General features: G+C 44.4%; 1 protein-coding gene across 3 annotated transcripts; it reads left to right on the plus strand.

The window, feature by feature from the left end:
* Positions 1-101: 101 nt before the first annotated feature.
* LOC124008626 lies at positions 102-12,813 on the plus strand. 3 transcript variants are annotated; one of them, XM_046320077.1, is made up of 5 exons: positions 102-230; positions 10,762-11,077; positions 11,280-11,546; positions 11,705-11,857; positions 12,257-12,813. In XM_046320077.1, the coding sequence occupies exons 2-5, from the start codon at positions 10,777-10,779 to the stop codon at positions 12,424-12,426; spliced, it is 891 nt and encodes a 296-aa protein (XP_046176033.1). In that variant the 5' UTR covers positions 102-230; positions 10,762-10,776; the 3' UTR covers positions 12,427-12,813. The 3 variants fall into 3 exon arrangements, with proteins under 3 accessions (XP_046176033.1, XP_046176036.1, XP_046176034.1); XM_046320080.1 differs by having other exon boundaries at positions 11,280-11,540; XM_046320078.1 differs by having other exon boundaries at positions 103-230; positions 10,759-11,077.
* The last annotated feature ends 3,351 nt before the right edge of the window (positions 12,814-16,164 follow it).

Consider the following 16,164-nt stretch of genomic DNA (forward strand, 5'->3'; position numbering starts at 1 on the left):
CTCCAATATGTATTCATTGCGTGCCATGAGTGATTGACATGTTTGTCTACCAATAGTTATACATCATGGAAATGTTCTCGTCCAATCCAGGCAGAGGATATACCAAACCAACCGGAATCAACGTTAAATATAGCATGTAGAACAGTTGTTTTTTCTTGTCATTGCATACTCTGCAATTATAGTAAAAGTGCAGACATCAGGAAGCAGAGCAAATCTAGTTTCGTGTTAAGGTTAGTGTCCTTTAAAAAAAACAACGTTACATTCGGTTTTGTGAAGACTTCTCTTTGGGACTTCTTGATGATAAGATTAGCTTGCTATACAGTAGCTAGCTACCACGGTCACGTGTCAGTTAACCCATTCATAGACGCAAACTAGCTTTAGCGCCTATTTTACGGTATAGTCCAGGGATAGGTGACATAATTGTTCAATTTTTATGATACAAGTTTCACACTTGGTACACTAACACCAGATAGCTTAATGGACATTAGCTAAAGATTGGAGCCAGTCTGGGAAGCCGGTCAGTCAACCAGCCATCCAGATTTCCTGTTAGAAAGTAGGTTAAAATAAATTCAAACAAAATGAAAATTACTTTCATGTTATTTACTCATTAAAGAAACCCTCACAGGTAGACAACGATTCTGATTATAAGATACTCGTAAGACCATAATATGTGCCATATTGAGGTCATTTTGACCATATTCCAGCAGCAAATTTCCCACACAGCTTGGACATGTTGAAATACGTATATTCTTGGCTATAAATGCCATCGCAGATTTTGTCCATTACCCCCTGGCGGTCATTTCCAACATGGCTGCTGAAAAATAGTCTAATAAACCCAAGATGGGTAACCTGCTTGGATAGATGTCACCAGGGGTTCTCTGCACCGGTCAGAGAGCAAGCTGACGGCAGAGACAGTGCCAAAGTTCACATATTTATTGAGGACTTGTGGTTGGACATGGTAAAGTTGGATTTGTGTGTGGTTCTGCAACAGAGAAGATGCATTCCAAGCAGATTGCATAACATAAAAGGTAAAGGTGATAAGGATTACTATTAAACCAATATATATCAAATAACAAAAATAAGGAAATACACATGGATAATAAATAGGAAATAAACTTTCTCTTAACTTGGACACACACAACTGTAAAAAAAGAAAACAAAAACTGGACAGGATTTATGTACAAAAAAAGGTGTGAATGAGCATGTCAGGGAAGTCCTGATAATTAGTGACAAGTGTGTGGCATTGAGAGAAAGGTGAAATCGACTTGGTTGATCAAGTTCATCTCAGTAGATTCCTCCTTTTGATGATCAGCGTGGCAGATGTGTTGCTACCTACCCTCACCACCTGGGGGCGGCCTGTCAGGAAGTCCAGGATCCAGTTGCAGAGGGAGGTGTTTAGTCCCAGGGTCCTTATGAGCTTTGTTGTACGCTGAGCTGTAGTCAATGAATAACATTCTCACAGGTGTTAATTTTGTCCAGGTGGGAATGGGCAATGTGGAGTGCAATAGAGATTGCATCATCTGTTGATCTGTTTGGGCAGTATGCAAATTGGAGTGGGTCTAGGATTTCTGGGATAATAGTGTTGATGTGAGCCATTACCAGGCTTTCAAAGCACTTCATGGCTACAGACGTGAGTGCTACAGGTCTGTAGTCATTTAGGCAGGTTGCCTTTGTGTTCTTGGGCACAAGGACTATGGTGGTCTGCTTGAAACATGTTGGTATTACAGACTCAATCAGGAACATGTTGAAAATGTCAGTGAAGACACCTGCCAGTTGGTCAGCACATGCCCGGAGCACACGTCCTGGTAATCCGTCTGGCCCAGCAGCCTTGTGTATGTTGACCTGTTTAAAGGTCTTACTCACGTCGGCTACGGAGAGTGAGATCACACAGTCGTCCTGAACAGCTGATGATCTCATGTAGTGTAGTCTCAGTGTTGCTTGCCTCAAAGCGAGCATAGAAGTGATTTAGCCTGTCTGATAGGCTCGTGTCACTGGGCAGCTCGCGGCTGTGTTTCCCTTTATAGTCTGTAATAGTTTGCGAGCCCTGCCACATCCGACGAGCGTCGGAGCCGGTGTGGTATGAATCAATCTTAGCCCTGTATTGACGCTTTGCCTGTTTGATGGTTCGTCGCAGGGCATAGCGGGATTTCTTGTAAGCTTCCGGGTTAGAGTCCTGCACCTTGAAAGAGGCAGCTCTACCCTTCAAATCAAATCCAATTTTATTTGTCACATACACATGGTTAGCAGATGTTAAATGCGAGTGTAGCGAAATGCTTGTGCTTCTAGTTCCGACAATGCAGTGATAACCAACAAGTAATCTAACTAACAATTCCAAAACTACTGTCTTATACACAGTGTAAGGGGATAAGGAACATGTACACAAGGATATATGAATGAGTGATGGTACAGAGCAGCATACAGTAGATGGTATCGAGTACAGTATATACATATGAGATGAGTGTGTAGACAAAGTAAACAAAGTGGCATAGTTAAAGTGGCTAGTGATACATGTGTTACATAAGGATGCAGTCGATGATGTAGAGTACAGTATATACATATGCATATGAGATGAATAATGTAGGGTAAGTAACATTATATAAGGTAGCATTGTTTAAAGTGGCTAGTGATATATTTACATCATTTCCCATCAATTCCCATTATTAAAATGGCTGGAGTTGGGTCAGTGTCAATGACAGTGTGTTGGCAGCAGCCACTCAATGTTAGTGGTGGCTGTTTAACAGTCTGATGGCCTTGAGATAGAAGCTGTTTTTCAGTCTCTCGGTCCCAGCTTTGATGCACCTGTACTGACCTCGCCTTCTGGATGATAGCGGGGTGAACAGGCAGTGGTTCGGGTGGTTGATGTCCTTGATGATCTTTATGGCCTTCCTGTAACAACGGGTGGTGTAGGTGTCCTGGAGGGCAGGTAGTTTGCCCCCGGTGATGCGTTGTGCAGTCCTCACTACCCTCTGGAGAGCCTTACGGTTGAGGGCGGAGCAGTTGCCGTACCAGGCGGTGATACAGCCCGCCAGGATGCTCTCGATTGTGCATCTGTAGAAGTTTGTGAGTGCTTTTGGTGACAAGCCGAATTTCTTCAGCCTCCTGAGGTTGAATAGGCGCTGCTGCGCCTTCTTCACGACGCTGTCAGTGTGAGTGGACCAATTCAGTTTGTCTGTGATGTCTATGCCGAGGAACTTAAAACTAGCTACCCTCTCCACTACTGTTCCATCGATGTGGATAGGGGGTGTTCCCTCTGCTGTTTCCTGAAGTCCACAATCATCTCCTTAGTTTTGTTGACGTTGAGTGTGAGGTTATTTTCCTGACACCACACTCCGAGGGCCCTCACCTCCTCCCTGTAGGCCGTCTCGTCGTTGTTGGTAATCAAGCCTACCACTGTTGTGTCGTCCGCAAACTTGATGATTGTGTTGGAGGCGTGCGTGGCCACGCAGTCGTGGGTGAACAGGGAGTACAGGAGAGGGCTCAGAACGCACCCTTGTGGGGCCCCCGTGTTGAGGATCAGCGGGGAGGAGATGTTGTTGCCTACCCTCACCACCTGGGGGCGGCCCGTCAGGAAGTCCAGTACCCAGTTGCACAGGGCGGGGTCGAGACCCAGGGTCTCGAGCTTGATGACGAGCTTGGAGGGTACTATGGTGTTGAATGCCGAGCTGTAGTCGATGAACAGCATTCTCACATAGGTATTCCCCTTGTCCAGGTGGGTTAGGGCAGTGTGCAGTGTGGTTGAGATTGCATCGTCTGTGGACCTATTTGGGCGGTAAGCAAATTGGATGGGTCTAGGGTGTCAGGTAGGGTGGAGGTGATATGGTCCTTGACTAGTCTCTCAAAGCACTTCATGATGACGGAAGTGAGTGCTACGGGGCGGTAGTCGTTTAGCTCAGTTACCTTCGCTTTCTTGGGAACAGGAACAATGGTGGCCCTCTTGAAGCATGTGGGAACAGCAGACTTGTATAGGGATTGATTGAATATGTCCGTAAACACACCGGCCAGCTGGTCTGCGCATGCTCTGAGGGCGCGGCTGGGGATGCCGTCTGGGCCTGCAGCCTTGCGAGGGTTAACACGTTTAAATGTCTTACTCACCTCGGCTGCAGTGAAGGAGAGACCGCATGTTTCCGTTGCAGGCCGTGTCAGTGACACTGTATTGTCCTCAAAGCGGGCAAAAAAGTTATTTAGTCTGCCTGGGAGCAAGACATCCTGGTCCGTGACTGGGCTGGATTTCATCTTGTAGTCCGTGATTGACTGTAGACCCTGCCACATGCCTCTTGCGTCTGAGCCATTGAATTGAGATTCCACTTTGTCTCTGTACTGACGCTTAGCTTGTTTAATAGCCTTGCGGAGGGAATAGCTGCACTGTTTATATTCAGTCATGTTGCCAGACACCTTGCCCTGATTAAAAGCAGTGGTTCGCGCTTTCAGTTTCACGCGAAGGCTGCCATCAGTCCACGGTTTCTGGTTAGGGAATGTTTTTATCGTTGCTATGGGAACGACATCTTCGACGCACGTTCTAATGAACTCGCACACCGAATCAGCGTATTCGTCAATATTTCCATCTGACGCAATACGAAACATGTCCCAGTCCACGTGATGGAAGCAGTCTTGGAGTGTAGAGTCAGCTTGGTCTGACCAGCGTTGGACAGACCTCAGCGTGGGAGCCTCTTGTTTTAATTTCTGCCTGTAGGCAGGGATCAGCAAAATGGAGTCGTGGTCAGCTTTTCCGAAAGGGGGGCGGGGCAGGGCCTTATATGCGTCGCGGAAGTTAGAGTAACAATGATCCAAGGTTTTACCACCCCTGGTTGCGCAATCGATATGCTGATAAAATTTAGGGAGTCTTGTTTTCAGATTGGCTTTGTTAAAATCCCCAGCTACAATGAATGCAGCCTCCGGATAAATGGTTTCCAGTTTGCAAAGAGTTAAATACAGTTTGTTCAGAGCCATCGATGTGTCTGCTTGGGGGGGGATATATACGGCTGTGATTATAATCGAAGAGAATTCTCTTGGAAGATAATGCGGTCTACATTTGATTGTGAGGAATTCTAAATCAGGTGAACAGAAGGATTTGAGTTCCTGTATGTTTCCTTCATCACACCATGTCCCGTTAGTCATGAGGCATACGCCCCCGCCACTCTTCTTACCAGAGAGATGTTTGTTTCTGTCCACGCGATGCGTGGAGAAACCCGTTGGCTGCACCGCCCTGGATAGCGTCTTCCCAGTAAGCCGTGTTTCCGTAAAGCAGAGAACGTTGCAGTCTCTGATGTCCCTCTGGAATGCCACCCTTGCTCGGATTTCATCAACCTTGTTGTCGAGAGACTGGACATTGGCAAGAAGAATGCTGGGAAGTGGTGCGCGATGTGCCCTTTTTCGGAGTCTGACCAGAACACCGCCGCGTTTCCCTCTTTTTCGGAGTCGTTTCCTTGGGTCGCTGCATGCGATCCATTCCGTTGTCCTGTTTGTAAGGCAGAACACAGGATCCGCGTCGCGGAAAACATATTCTTGGTCGTACTGATGGTGAGTTGACGCTGATCTTATATTCAGTAGTTCTTCTCGACTGTATGTAATGAAACCTAAGATGACCTGGGGTACTAATGTAAGAAATAACACGTAAAAAAAACAAAAAACTGCAGTGTTTCCTAGGAACGCGAAGCGAGGCGGCCATCTCAGTCGGCGCCGGAAGTAAACATCAGTGCCTTTAGCTCAGTGCAAATGTTGCCTGTAATCCATGGCTTCTGGTTGGGGTATGTACGCACAGTCACTGTGGGGACGACGTCCTCAATGCACTTATTGATAAAGCCAGTGACTGATGTGGTGTACTCCTTAATGCCATCGGAAGAATCCCGGAACATGTTCCAGTCTGTGATAGCAAAGCAGTCCTGTAGTTTAGCATCTGCTTCATCTGACCATTTTTTATAGACCGAGTCACTGGTGCTTCCTGCTTTAATTTTGTCTTGTAATCGGGAGTCAGGAGGATAGAGTTGTGGTCGGATTTACCAAATGGAGGGCGAGGGAGAGCTTTGTACGCATCTCTGTGTGGAGTACAGGTGATCTAGAATTCTTTTCCCTCTAGTTGCACATTTAACATGTTGATAGAGATTTGGTAGAACTGATTTAAGTTTCCATGCATTAAAGTCTCCGGCCACTAGGAGCGCCGCCTCTGGGTGAGTGGTTTCCTGTTTGCTTATTTCCTTATACAGCTGACTGAGTGCGGTCTTAGTCCCATCATCTGTCTGTGGTGGTAAATAAACAGCCACGAAAAGTATAGCTGAGAAATCTCTAGGCAAGTAGTGTGGCCTGCAGTTTATCACAATATACTCTACTTCAGGCAAGCAAAATCTAGAGACATCCTTAGATTTCGTTCACCAGCTGATGTTTACAGATCTGCACAGACCCCCCCCCCCTCGTCTTACCGGAGTGTGCTGTTCTATCCTGCCGGTGCAGCGTGTTTCCCGCTAGCTGAATATCCATGTCGTCATTCAGCCACGATTCCGTGAAACATAGGATATTACAATTTTTGATGTCCCGTTGGTAGGATATCAGTTTATTGTCCAATGATTGCACGTTGGCGAGTAATATTGACGGTAACGGCAGCTTTCCTAGTTCTGCCTTCTGCGGGTCCGGACAAGGCATCCGGCTCTTCGTCCTCTGCCTCACTTCCTTTTGCGAAAAATTGGGATGTCTGCCCTGTGGGGTGTTTGGAGAATATTGTGTGAGTCCTGCTTGTTGTTGTTGAAGAAATCTTTGTCTAATCCGAGGTGAGTGATCGCTGTCCTGATATCCAGAATCTCTTCTGTAAGATACGGTTGCAGAAACATTATGTACAAAATAATTTACAAATATCGCTGGGGAAAAACACATAATTGCACAATTGGTTAGGAGACCGTAAAACGGCGGCCATCTCCTCCGGCACCGTGGTTCACTACATTCTTAAAGAAAATGATGTACATTTTACTCCATACATTTTCCCTGGCTCACAAAAGTACTCTTTACATTTTGACTGCTTAGCAGGACAGGAAAATGGTCTAATTCACAACCTTATCAAGAGAACATCCCTGGTCATCCCTACTGCCTTTGATCTGGCAGACTCACTAAACACATGCGTAATTTGTAAATTATGTCTGTGTTGGAGTGTGCCCCTGGCTATCCGTAAATAAAATGATGCTGTCTGGTTTGCTTAATATAAGGAATTTGAAATGATTTATACTTTTGATTCTTAAGGATATTTTAGCAATTACATTTACTTTTGATATTTAAGTATATTTAAAGTAAATTTACTATTAAAGTTCTCCCCAATTTTGTGGTATCCAATTGTTAGTAGTTACTATCTTGTCTCATCTCTACAACTCCCGTACAGGCTCGGGAGAGACGAAGGTTGAAAGCCATGCGTCCTCCGAAACACAACCCAACCAAGCCGCACTGCTTCTTAACACAGTGCGCATCCAACCCGGAAGCCAGCCGTGTCAGAGGAAACACCATGCACCTGGCGACCTGGTTGGCGTGCACTGCGCCTGGCCCGCCACAGGAGTCGCTTGTGCGTGATGAGACGAGGATATCCCTACCGGCCAAGCCCTCCCTAACCGGGACAACGCTAGGCCAATTGTGCGTCGCCCCATGGACCTCCCGGTCGCGGCCGGCTGCGACAGAGCCTGGGCTTGCACAGCTAGCAATGCGATGCAGTGCCCTAGACCACTGCGCCACCCGGGAGGCCCCACATAGTTCTACTTTTACTCAAGTATGACAATTAGGTACTTTTTTCATCGAGCAATATCTCGAGACTTCCTTAATATTAGACATTGCACACCAGCTGTTATTGACAAATAGACACACACCACCACCCCTCGTCTTACCAGAGGTAGCTGTTCTGTCTTGCCGATGCACGGAAAACCCAGTGTCGTTGTTCATCCACGACTTGGTGAAACATAATATATTACAGTTTATAAGATGTTCTGTTGGTAAGATCGTCTCGAACGGAGCTCATCCAGTTTATTCTCCAGTGATTGCACGTTGATCAATAGAACGAATGGCAGGTTACCCACTGGCAGACAAATTCTCACAAGGGACTCGAATCTGCGCTGATTTTTTAATTAGAGAATAATAATTCACTTTTTCAATGCTAGTTAAGGATACTATAGCTATCACATTTTACATTGGATTCATTAACTACAAAAAGCTAAGAAGTGTTTTCATTTAAATGTTGGTGGTACCAGTGGCGTGTATTCATGGATGCCAAGGGAAGCCAGGATTCCCCAAAGAATTTACAACAAAAAATAATTTGTAAAAAATTAAATAATAATGATTTATCTTTCGTCTCTCTGTGTTTCATAAGTGTTATTCAACAAGTTGAATGTATCTCACTGGAGAAAGCATCCGAGCGAACAAAACAGTTATCTATTTGATGCTGTCTGGTCAAAATAGAGTATTACATTGTTGCAAGCATTTGGCCTCCCTTTATTAAATAATAGCCAACCAGCATTGAGCTAAAGTGAGTGATCTCAGCTGTGAATGGTCATAGTGTGCCAAAAAAAGTGTCAAAGGAAGCTAGTTTGAATTTGGCTTCAGAGCAATCACATCAGAAACCAAACATCACGGAGATAGGAATTTTGACCTTTTTTTTGCGATTCTGATCCAACCATACATTCATACATTATACCCTGACCATACACTGACCTGAGAGGATGGAAGTTCAACATGTAGCTAGATGTAGTATGCTCATGTTTACTAGCTGGCCTGGCGCATTGTTGCTCCTGAAGTGAAGTTAGGCTAGCGAACAAGCATTTTAGCCAGGTAGCCTAGGACAACAAAAACTGAAACTGTACTGTATGAGAGAGTCACAGACTGTTTAGTCAACATGAAAGAAAAGGACGGCATTGGCGTTTTTACAAGTAGGGTGAGTCAACATGTTTTTTCTACTTGCACACACACACTCGCACACACACACTCACACACACAGAAATTAGAACCATGGACAGCCACACCATATTTAGTTTAAGTTGATTGGACTTAATCGTTTTTGGTATCTTGTAGTTGTCACTGTATTAGACTAAGCATAGGTGATTAGATGATGTTAAAGTTGAAATGGTGCTGGAAGAGTGGCGGCAACTCCTGTTTTCTTTACGACTTGCGGTAACTCTCTGTGGTTCTAAATGTATAGTTGTTTCATAGTCCGAAAATGTCAGAAACATGACCTTGCTTGACCATGCTGTAGGTCATGTAACTGCTTGTTACATGCAATATGTTTTGTGGACTTCACCGGACAGATGTTGCTCTCTGGTTTTGTAATGAAACAATTGTGTGGTTGAATTTATTTTGCCACTGTGTCATCTTATTGTCTTGGCCTTAGGCCTATATATCACAGTGTCAATGCGTGTATGAACTAACAGGTTATAGTGGGCTTGGCTTTTTTGGGGGGGGCTTGGCTTCCCCAGTGATGTTACTCACGCATCACTACTTAGGTGGAATCATTTAAAAGACCCAAATGCAGGACAACCGGATGATTTTGCTGGACATTCCCTGAACATTTTAGCCTACATTAATAAAAACATTTGGCAGTTAGGCCTACTGTCCTCTTCAAGTTTAGCTGGACTTTAAGCCGAAAGGCCTATTGTCAACCAATCATATTTCTTAAATCCTATCTGTGGCATTGGCCTACTTCTCATCTTGCGCAGAATATCAAATCTCAACAACGATTGGAGAAGTGTTTAACATTACCAGTAGGCTCAGGCTACCACATCCTTATGATATATTTTTTTTTTGTGACGGCAAGAGACAAGTTGTAATGTTTGACTAAAATAAGAGACAAATTAACCTTTTTTCTAAATTAATGTTGTTTGAATTTGTTGATAAAATGTCGGACATGATTGTTGCGGGACAAAGGGTCAAAATGCATGACTGTCCCGCACAATCCGGGACATGTGGTCACCCTAACCGCTGCTGGCACACACAAGCTTGTAGCTCTGGTCCAATGTTAAGCCAACTCTCAGAAGTTCAGACATTGAACGTTCCTTCCACACCATCGTATTTTCGGGAAGAAAAAATATATATATATGTAACGATTTTGGAGGTTTAAAAAGTAACAGTAAGGAACGATATAAGCCGTTACTTGTTTTGGTTCAAACTGGTTCAGAACTTTATTTTGCTGGTTGGAACAGTACTGGAACGGAACCCACAAAATTGTTCTGTTCAAAATGAAACGATTGGGAAATTATTTGGAATCCAACCCTTGGTGTAAACGGAAGAAGGACGCAAAACATTTCTTAAGCGGAAGCAAACGGAACGAATTGGGGAGGGATCTACCTGAATTTGTCCAATACAAACTCTAGTTTTAGTTGCAACTGTTTGGCTAATGATTACACCTTTGTTGTCACTGAAAAATACTTCTGCAACTGTAAAACAGTGGACAGTAAGTGCATATTTTGCATTTGTGAAATAATTATTTTGATGTGATATGTTTTCTAAAATCGTAGGCCATTTGAGAATCTATTTAAGTTTAGATGGTGTATTTGGCTGTTTTGGCTGCCAGAGACAATTTGCCTTTTAAATAGAAAATGTACTGTAAGGTAGTCTATTATTGGGCTACTTGTCAGTATTCCCCAAATGTAGATTCAGATCAAAAGGCTCCGTGTGCGATTCTCACCGACCTAGCATAACAATACAACTTATAACAGTGATTCTGATAAGAGTCTGTATCGGTCAAGCATATCAATATGCAATGCAGTCTAAAAAATAAATATGATCATCATATAAGTCGTTTTTCAGCAGGTGTGGATTGTGAAGATGGAGGGAGAGCATCCTCATGAGGAGAAGCAGACTGAAACTGCTTGCTGTGCATCCCAATGTCCCAAAGATGGAGAGGAAAGGCAGGGACAAGGGGCTATGTTATGGTCCATCCAGGAGGCAATGGAGAGGCAGACCATGCAGATAGGAGCGTCCGCTTGTGGGGCAACGGCCGTAGTGGATGTCCTACAGGCCCTCGGCATCATTGTGGCACCCGAGACGGCTGACCGGTGTGTGCGGACGTGCCTGAGGAGGAACGAGGCGCCGCTGCCCGATTACCTGTTCTCCCGGAGCGAGGCTGGTATTGACCGCTTACTCTCATTGTTCTTTTTAGCTAACAACTGTGCACTGTTTTCACAATAATCACCTGACAGCAATCTAACCTAATTTCCACAATTTATGACAAGAATCTTTGTGTGTGCGTGTTTGTGTGTTTCTGTATTTATTTTCCACTGTTGTATATCTGTGATACACCCTCCTCTCTGTCTCTTCCCCTCTCACAGGCGCCACACACGCACAGCTGATAGCTGGGGCGGAGCAGGCCAGTGGTGGGCGCGTGCTGGGTCGCCACTTCCCCCTCCACCCTCGCCGGCGGGTGAGGCTGGTACCCTGGCTGGCACAGTGGATCCAGAAAGGGGCAGTGCCCGTGGCCACCATGAACATGCAGCTGGCAGTGCCAGAGGGAGAGGAGGTTCCCGACGCATGGCACCACCAACTCATCTTTGGGGTCGGACCCGACACTGTCTATATGACCAACCCCCTGGATGTGGGTAAGTAGTGTGTGTGTGTGTGTGTGTGTGTGTGTGTGTGTGTGTGTGTGTGTGTGTGTGTGTGTGTGTGTGTGTGTGTGTGTGTGTGTGTGTGTGTGTGTGTGTGTGTGAGAGAGAGAGAGTATAGCCTGTGTGACTTCATGCATTCTATGTCCCAGTGAGTGAGCGGGAGGTGCATCAGCGACTCTGCAGTGAATCTGTGTTGCTGATACGTCGAGAGGATGTGCTGCTGAGATTGACAGCTGACGCCCCTCTGTCTAGCCTATCAGACGACCAGTCTGACCCACGCTGGAAAGCCCTGGATGTGGAGGGTGAGAGAGAGATTTCACTGATCTCTGTTACTCTGGTCATGTTCCCCTGCTCAGATCTTGCATGCATCAACCAATGGTTGTGTGCCACGTCATCGACTGTGTTATGTAAAATACCTATCCAGCCACTTTAAGATCTGGCATGCGTCAGTAACGCCTGGGCACAGGAAGGCGCCCTATGTCTGTCTCTCTCTCTCTCTCTCTCTCACTCTTTGTCTCAGAATAACACACAATTTAGTTCTGCCAAAGCAGGATGTCAATTATTTATTTTATTTTTTATTTTACCTTTATTTTACTAGGCAAGTCAGTTAAGAACAAATTCTTATTTTCAATGACGGCCAATGACGCGTGTGTGTGTGCACACCTGTGCATTTGTGTGCGTGTGGTCCTTTACTCCCTTAGGTCAATTGAGGCAGATGATTCGTGAGGAAGACCATGATGACGAAGATCAGTTTAGGATGAGCCATGTCGTGATCCCCGCAGCGTACAGTTCAGGTGTGACGGTCTTCGCCCTCAGAGACTCAGACCAAGGACAGGAGCTTCTCCACACCCCTGAACTCCCTTTGCTTTGATATGGCTGGACAGTGGACACATCATTACCAAAAATCTTGCTCTGATTGGACAATGGATCTTTGACCTTCGCACTATTGTTACTTGTATTCTGTGAGGGGAAATGTTCAGAAACTGGTGATAGAAATGTCATTAATAGAGCTAACATGGTTCCTTATTCTACAGGTAAGAGAGGCTTGTCTGTTCTACATATTATATTTCTATCTGAACATCCAACAACGTTGCACTCTGCTGAATGTGCCCCAGGTGTATTCAGTGAGGTGAAACACTCAAAAACAAAAAAGAAGCACTCAAAAACTGTAGAATTGATAGAGCTGACTCAATTTCCTATTCAGACACAACTAATAATTCTGATATGTCTATCTACAGTGGGACAAAAAAGTATTTAGTCAGCCACCAATTGTGCAAGTTCTCCCACTTAAAAAGATGAGGCCTGTAATTTTCATCATAGGTACACTTCAACTATGACAGACAAAATTAGAAGAAAAAAAATACAGAAAATCACATTGTAGGATTTTTAAGGAATTTATTTGCAAATTATGGTGGAAAATAAGTATTTGGTCACCAACAAACAAGCCAGATTTCTGGCTCTCACAGACCTGTAACTTCTTCTTTAAGAGGCTCCTCTGTCCTCTACTCGTTACCTGTATTAATGGCACCTGTTTGAACTTGTTATCAGTATAAAGACACCTGTCCACAACCTCAAACAGTCACACTCCAAGCTCCACTATGGCCAGGACCAAAGAACTGTCAAAGGACACCAGAAACAAAATTGTCGACCTGCACCAGGCTGGAAAGACTGAATCTGCAATAGGTAAGCAGCTTGGTTTGAAGAAATCAACTGTGGGAGCAATTATTAGGAAATGGAAGACATACAAGACCACTGATCATCTCCCTCGATCTGGGGCTCCACGCAAGATCTCACCCCGTGGGGTCAAAATGATCACAAGAACGGTGAGCAAAAATCCCAGAACCACACGGGAGGACCTAGTGAATGACCTGCAGAGAGCTGGGACCAAAGTAACAAAGCCTACCATCAGTATCACACTACGCCGCCAGGGACTCAAATCCTGCAGTGCCAGACGGGTCCCCCTGCTTAAGCCAGTACATGTCCAGGCCCGTCTGAAGTTTGCTAGAGAGCATTTGGATGATCCAGAAGAAGATTGGGAGAATGTCATATGGTCAGAGGAAACCAAAATATAACGTTTTGGTAAAAACTCAACTCGTTGTGTTTGGAGGACAAAGAATGAGTTGCATCCAAAGAACACCATATCTACTGTGAAGCATGGGGGTGGAAATATCATGCTTTGGGGCTGTTTTTCTGCAAAGGGACCAGGACGACTGATCCGTGTAAAGCAAAGAATGAATGGGGCCATGTATCGTGTGAGATTTTGAGTGAAAACCTCCTTCCATCAGCAATGGCATTGAAACGTGGCTGGGTCTTTCAGCATGACAATGATCTCAAACACCACCTGGGCAACAAAGGAGTGGCTTCGTAAGAAGCATTTCAAGGTCCTGGAGTGGCCTTGCCAGTCTCCAGATCTCAACCCCATAGAAAAACTTTGGAGGGAGTTGAAAGTCCATGTTGCCCAGCAACAGCCCCAAAACATCACTGCTCTAGAGGAGATCTGCATGGATGAATGGGCCAAAATACCAGCAACAGTGTGTGAAAACCTTTTGAAGACTTACAGAAAACGTTTGACCTCTGTCATTGCCAACAAAGGGTATATAACAAAGTATTGAGATAAACTTTTGTTATTGACCAAATACTTATTTTCCACCATAATTTGCGAATAAATTCATAAAAAATCCTACAATGTGATTTTCTGGATTTTTTTTCTCATTTTGTCTGTCATAGTTGAAGTGTACCTATGATGAAAATTACAGGCCTCTCATCTTTTTAAGTGGGAGAACTTGCACAATTGGTGGCTGACTAAATACTTTTTTGCCCCACTGTATAATATTGGCCAGTCATGTTGTACACAATACATTTTTTATCTGAACATTCAGTAACATTACTCCGACCTGAACGAGGCCCTGCTGCTGTACAGTAGGATATCCGTCCCTGACAGTAATACTTTGTTTGAACACTTTTCTGGGTCGTATTCACTGACATCAAGCAGAAGAAAATGAACCGAAACAGGGAGTGACTACCTGAACTTACCCAATAACAAACATTAATTTTCCTATTCCATTTCATAACGTTTTGCTGTAGTATGCACTAATGAATATGACCCTGATCTTATGTGTGTGATGTCAAGAGTAGCCTACTTGATGTATGCCCCTGCACCAGTGGAGGCTGCTGAGTGGAGAACGGCCCGTAATAATGGCTAGAACTGCGCAAATAGAATGGCACCAAACACATAGAAACCATGTGTTGGATGGACTTGATACCATTCCACTAATTCTGCTCCAGCCATTACCAAGAGCCTGTCCTCCCTAATTAAGGTGCCACCAACCTCCTGTGCCCTGCACATTGAAATGGTGCACGGTTTGAAACCCTGTCTTCTGCAGCAGGACAATCAACCCTAATGCGCCACTCTGCAATACCAGATAAGCTAAATCTGTGGCACCGGGATGTAAATGTGATGCTGTGCTCATCTACACAGATACAGATTAGGTGTATATCGTGAGTGTGCTCATGATTTGCAGTTTTCTGTACTCAAGAATTTTGGCTACCACTTATTTGGCCAGTTTCCCAGACACAGATTAAGCCTGGTCCTTGACTAAGAATGATGTTCAATGGAGATTCTCCATTAACAGTAGCAGTTGAGTCCAGGACTAGGCTTGATCTGTGTCCAGGAAACCAACCAAATATGAAACCATGTTTAAATCAATCAACATGTATCTGTTGTCGTTCCACGTTGTGATGTTTGTCATTGTTAACTCCCTTTTATTTGTAAGCTATCAAAATACATAAAGAGTCGCAAGACCTATATATAACAACTCCCAGTCATTTATTGGGTAAAACACCAAAGTTTCGGCATCACTGTGCCTTCTTCGGGGTAATGTCATGAATGCTTAAACCAGGTTATGAAGACAAACGGTGCAATTAGTGTTACCAATAACAATAGTGAGGGGTGTAAATGAATTGAGTGAAACTTAAATACAGTGCATTTGAAAAGTATTCAGATCCCTTTTTCCACATTTTGTTACATTACAGCCTTATTATAAATTGGATTAAATAAATAAAAAATCCTCATCAATCTACACAAAATACCCCATAATGACAAAGTGAATAAAGGTTTTTAGAAATCTTTGCAAATGTATTCAAAATTAAAAACATTACTTATTTACATAAGTATTCAGACCCTTTGCTATGAGACGCGAAATTGAGCTCAGTTGCATCCTGTTTCCATTGATCATCCTGGAACTTTTTCTACAACTTGAATGGGGTCCACCTGTGGTTAATTCAATTGATTGGACATGATTTGGAAAGGCACACACCTGTCTATATAAGGTCATAGGGGGTCAAAGGAATTGTCCGTAAAGCACCAAGACAGGATTGTGTCGTGGCACAGATCTGGGGAAAGGTGCCAACATAATTCTGCAGCATTGATGGTCCCAAGAAGAGGTTTGGAACCAGCAAGACTTCCTAGAGCTGGCCGCCCGGCCAAACTGAGCAATTGTGGAAAAGGGCCTTGGTCAGGGAGGTGACCAAGAACCCAATGGTCACTGAGTTCCTCTGTGGAGATGGGAGAACCATCTCTGCAGCACTCCACCAATCAGGCCTTTATGGT

This window comes from Oncorhynchus gorbuscha, linkage group LG21 (genome assembly GCF_021184085.1).
Source record: "Oncorhynchus gorbuscha isolate QuinsamMale2020 ecotype Even-year linkage group LG21, OgorEven_v1.0, whole genome shotgun sequence".
NCBI lineage: Eukaryota > Metazoa > Chordata > Actinopteri > Salmoniformes > Salmonidae > Oncorhynchus > Oncorhynchus gorbuscha.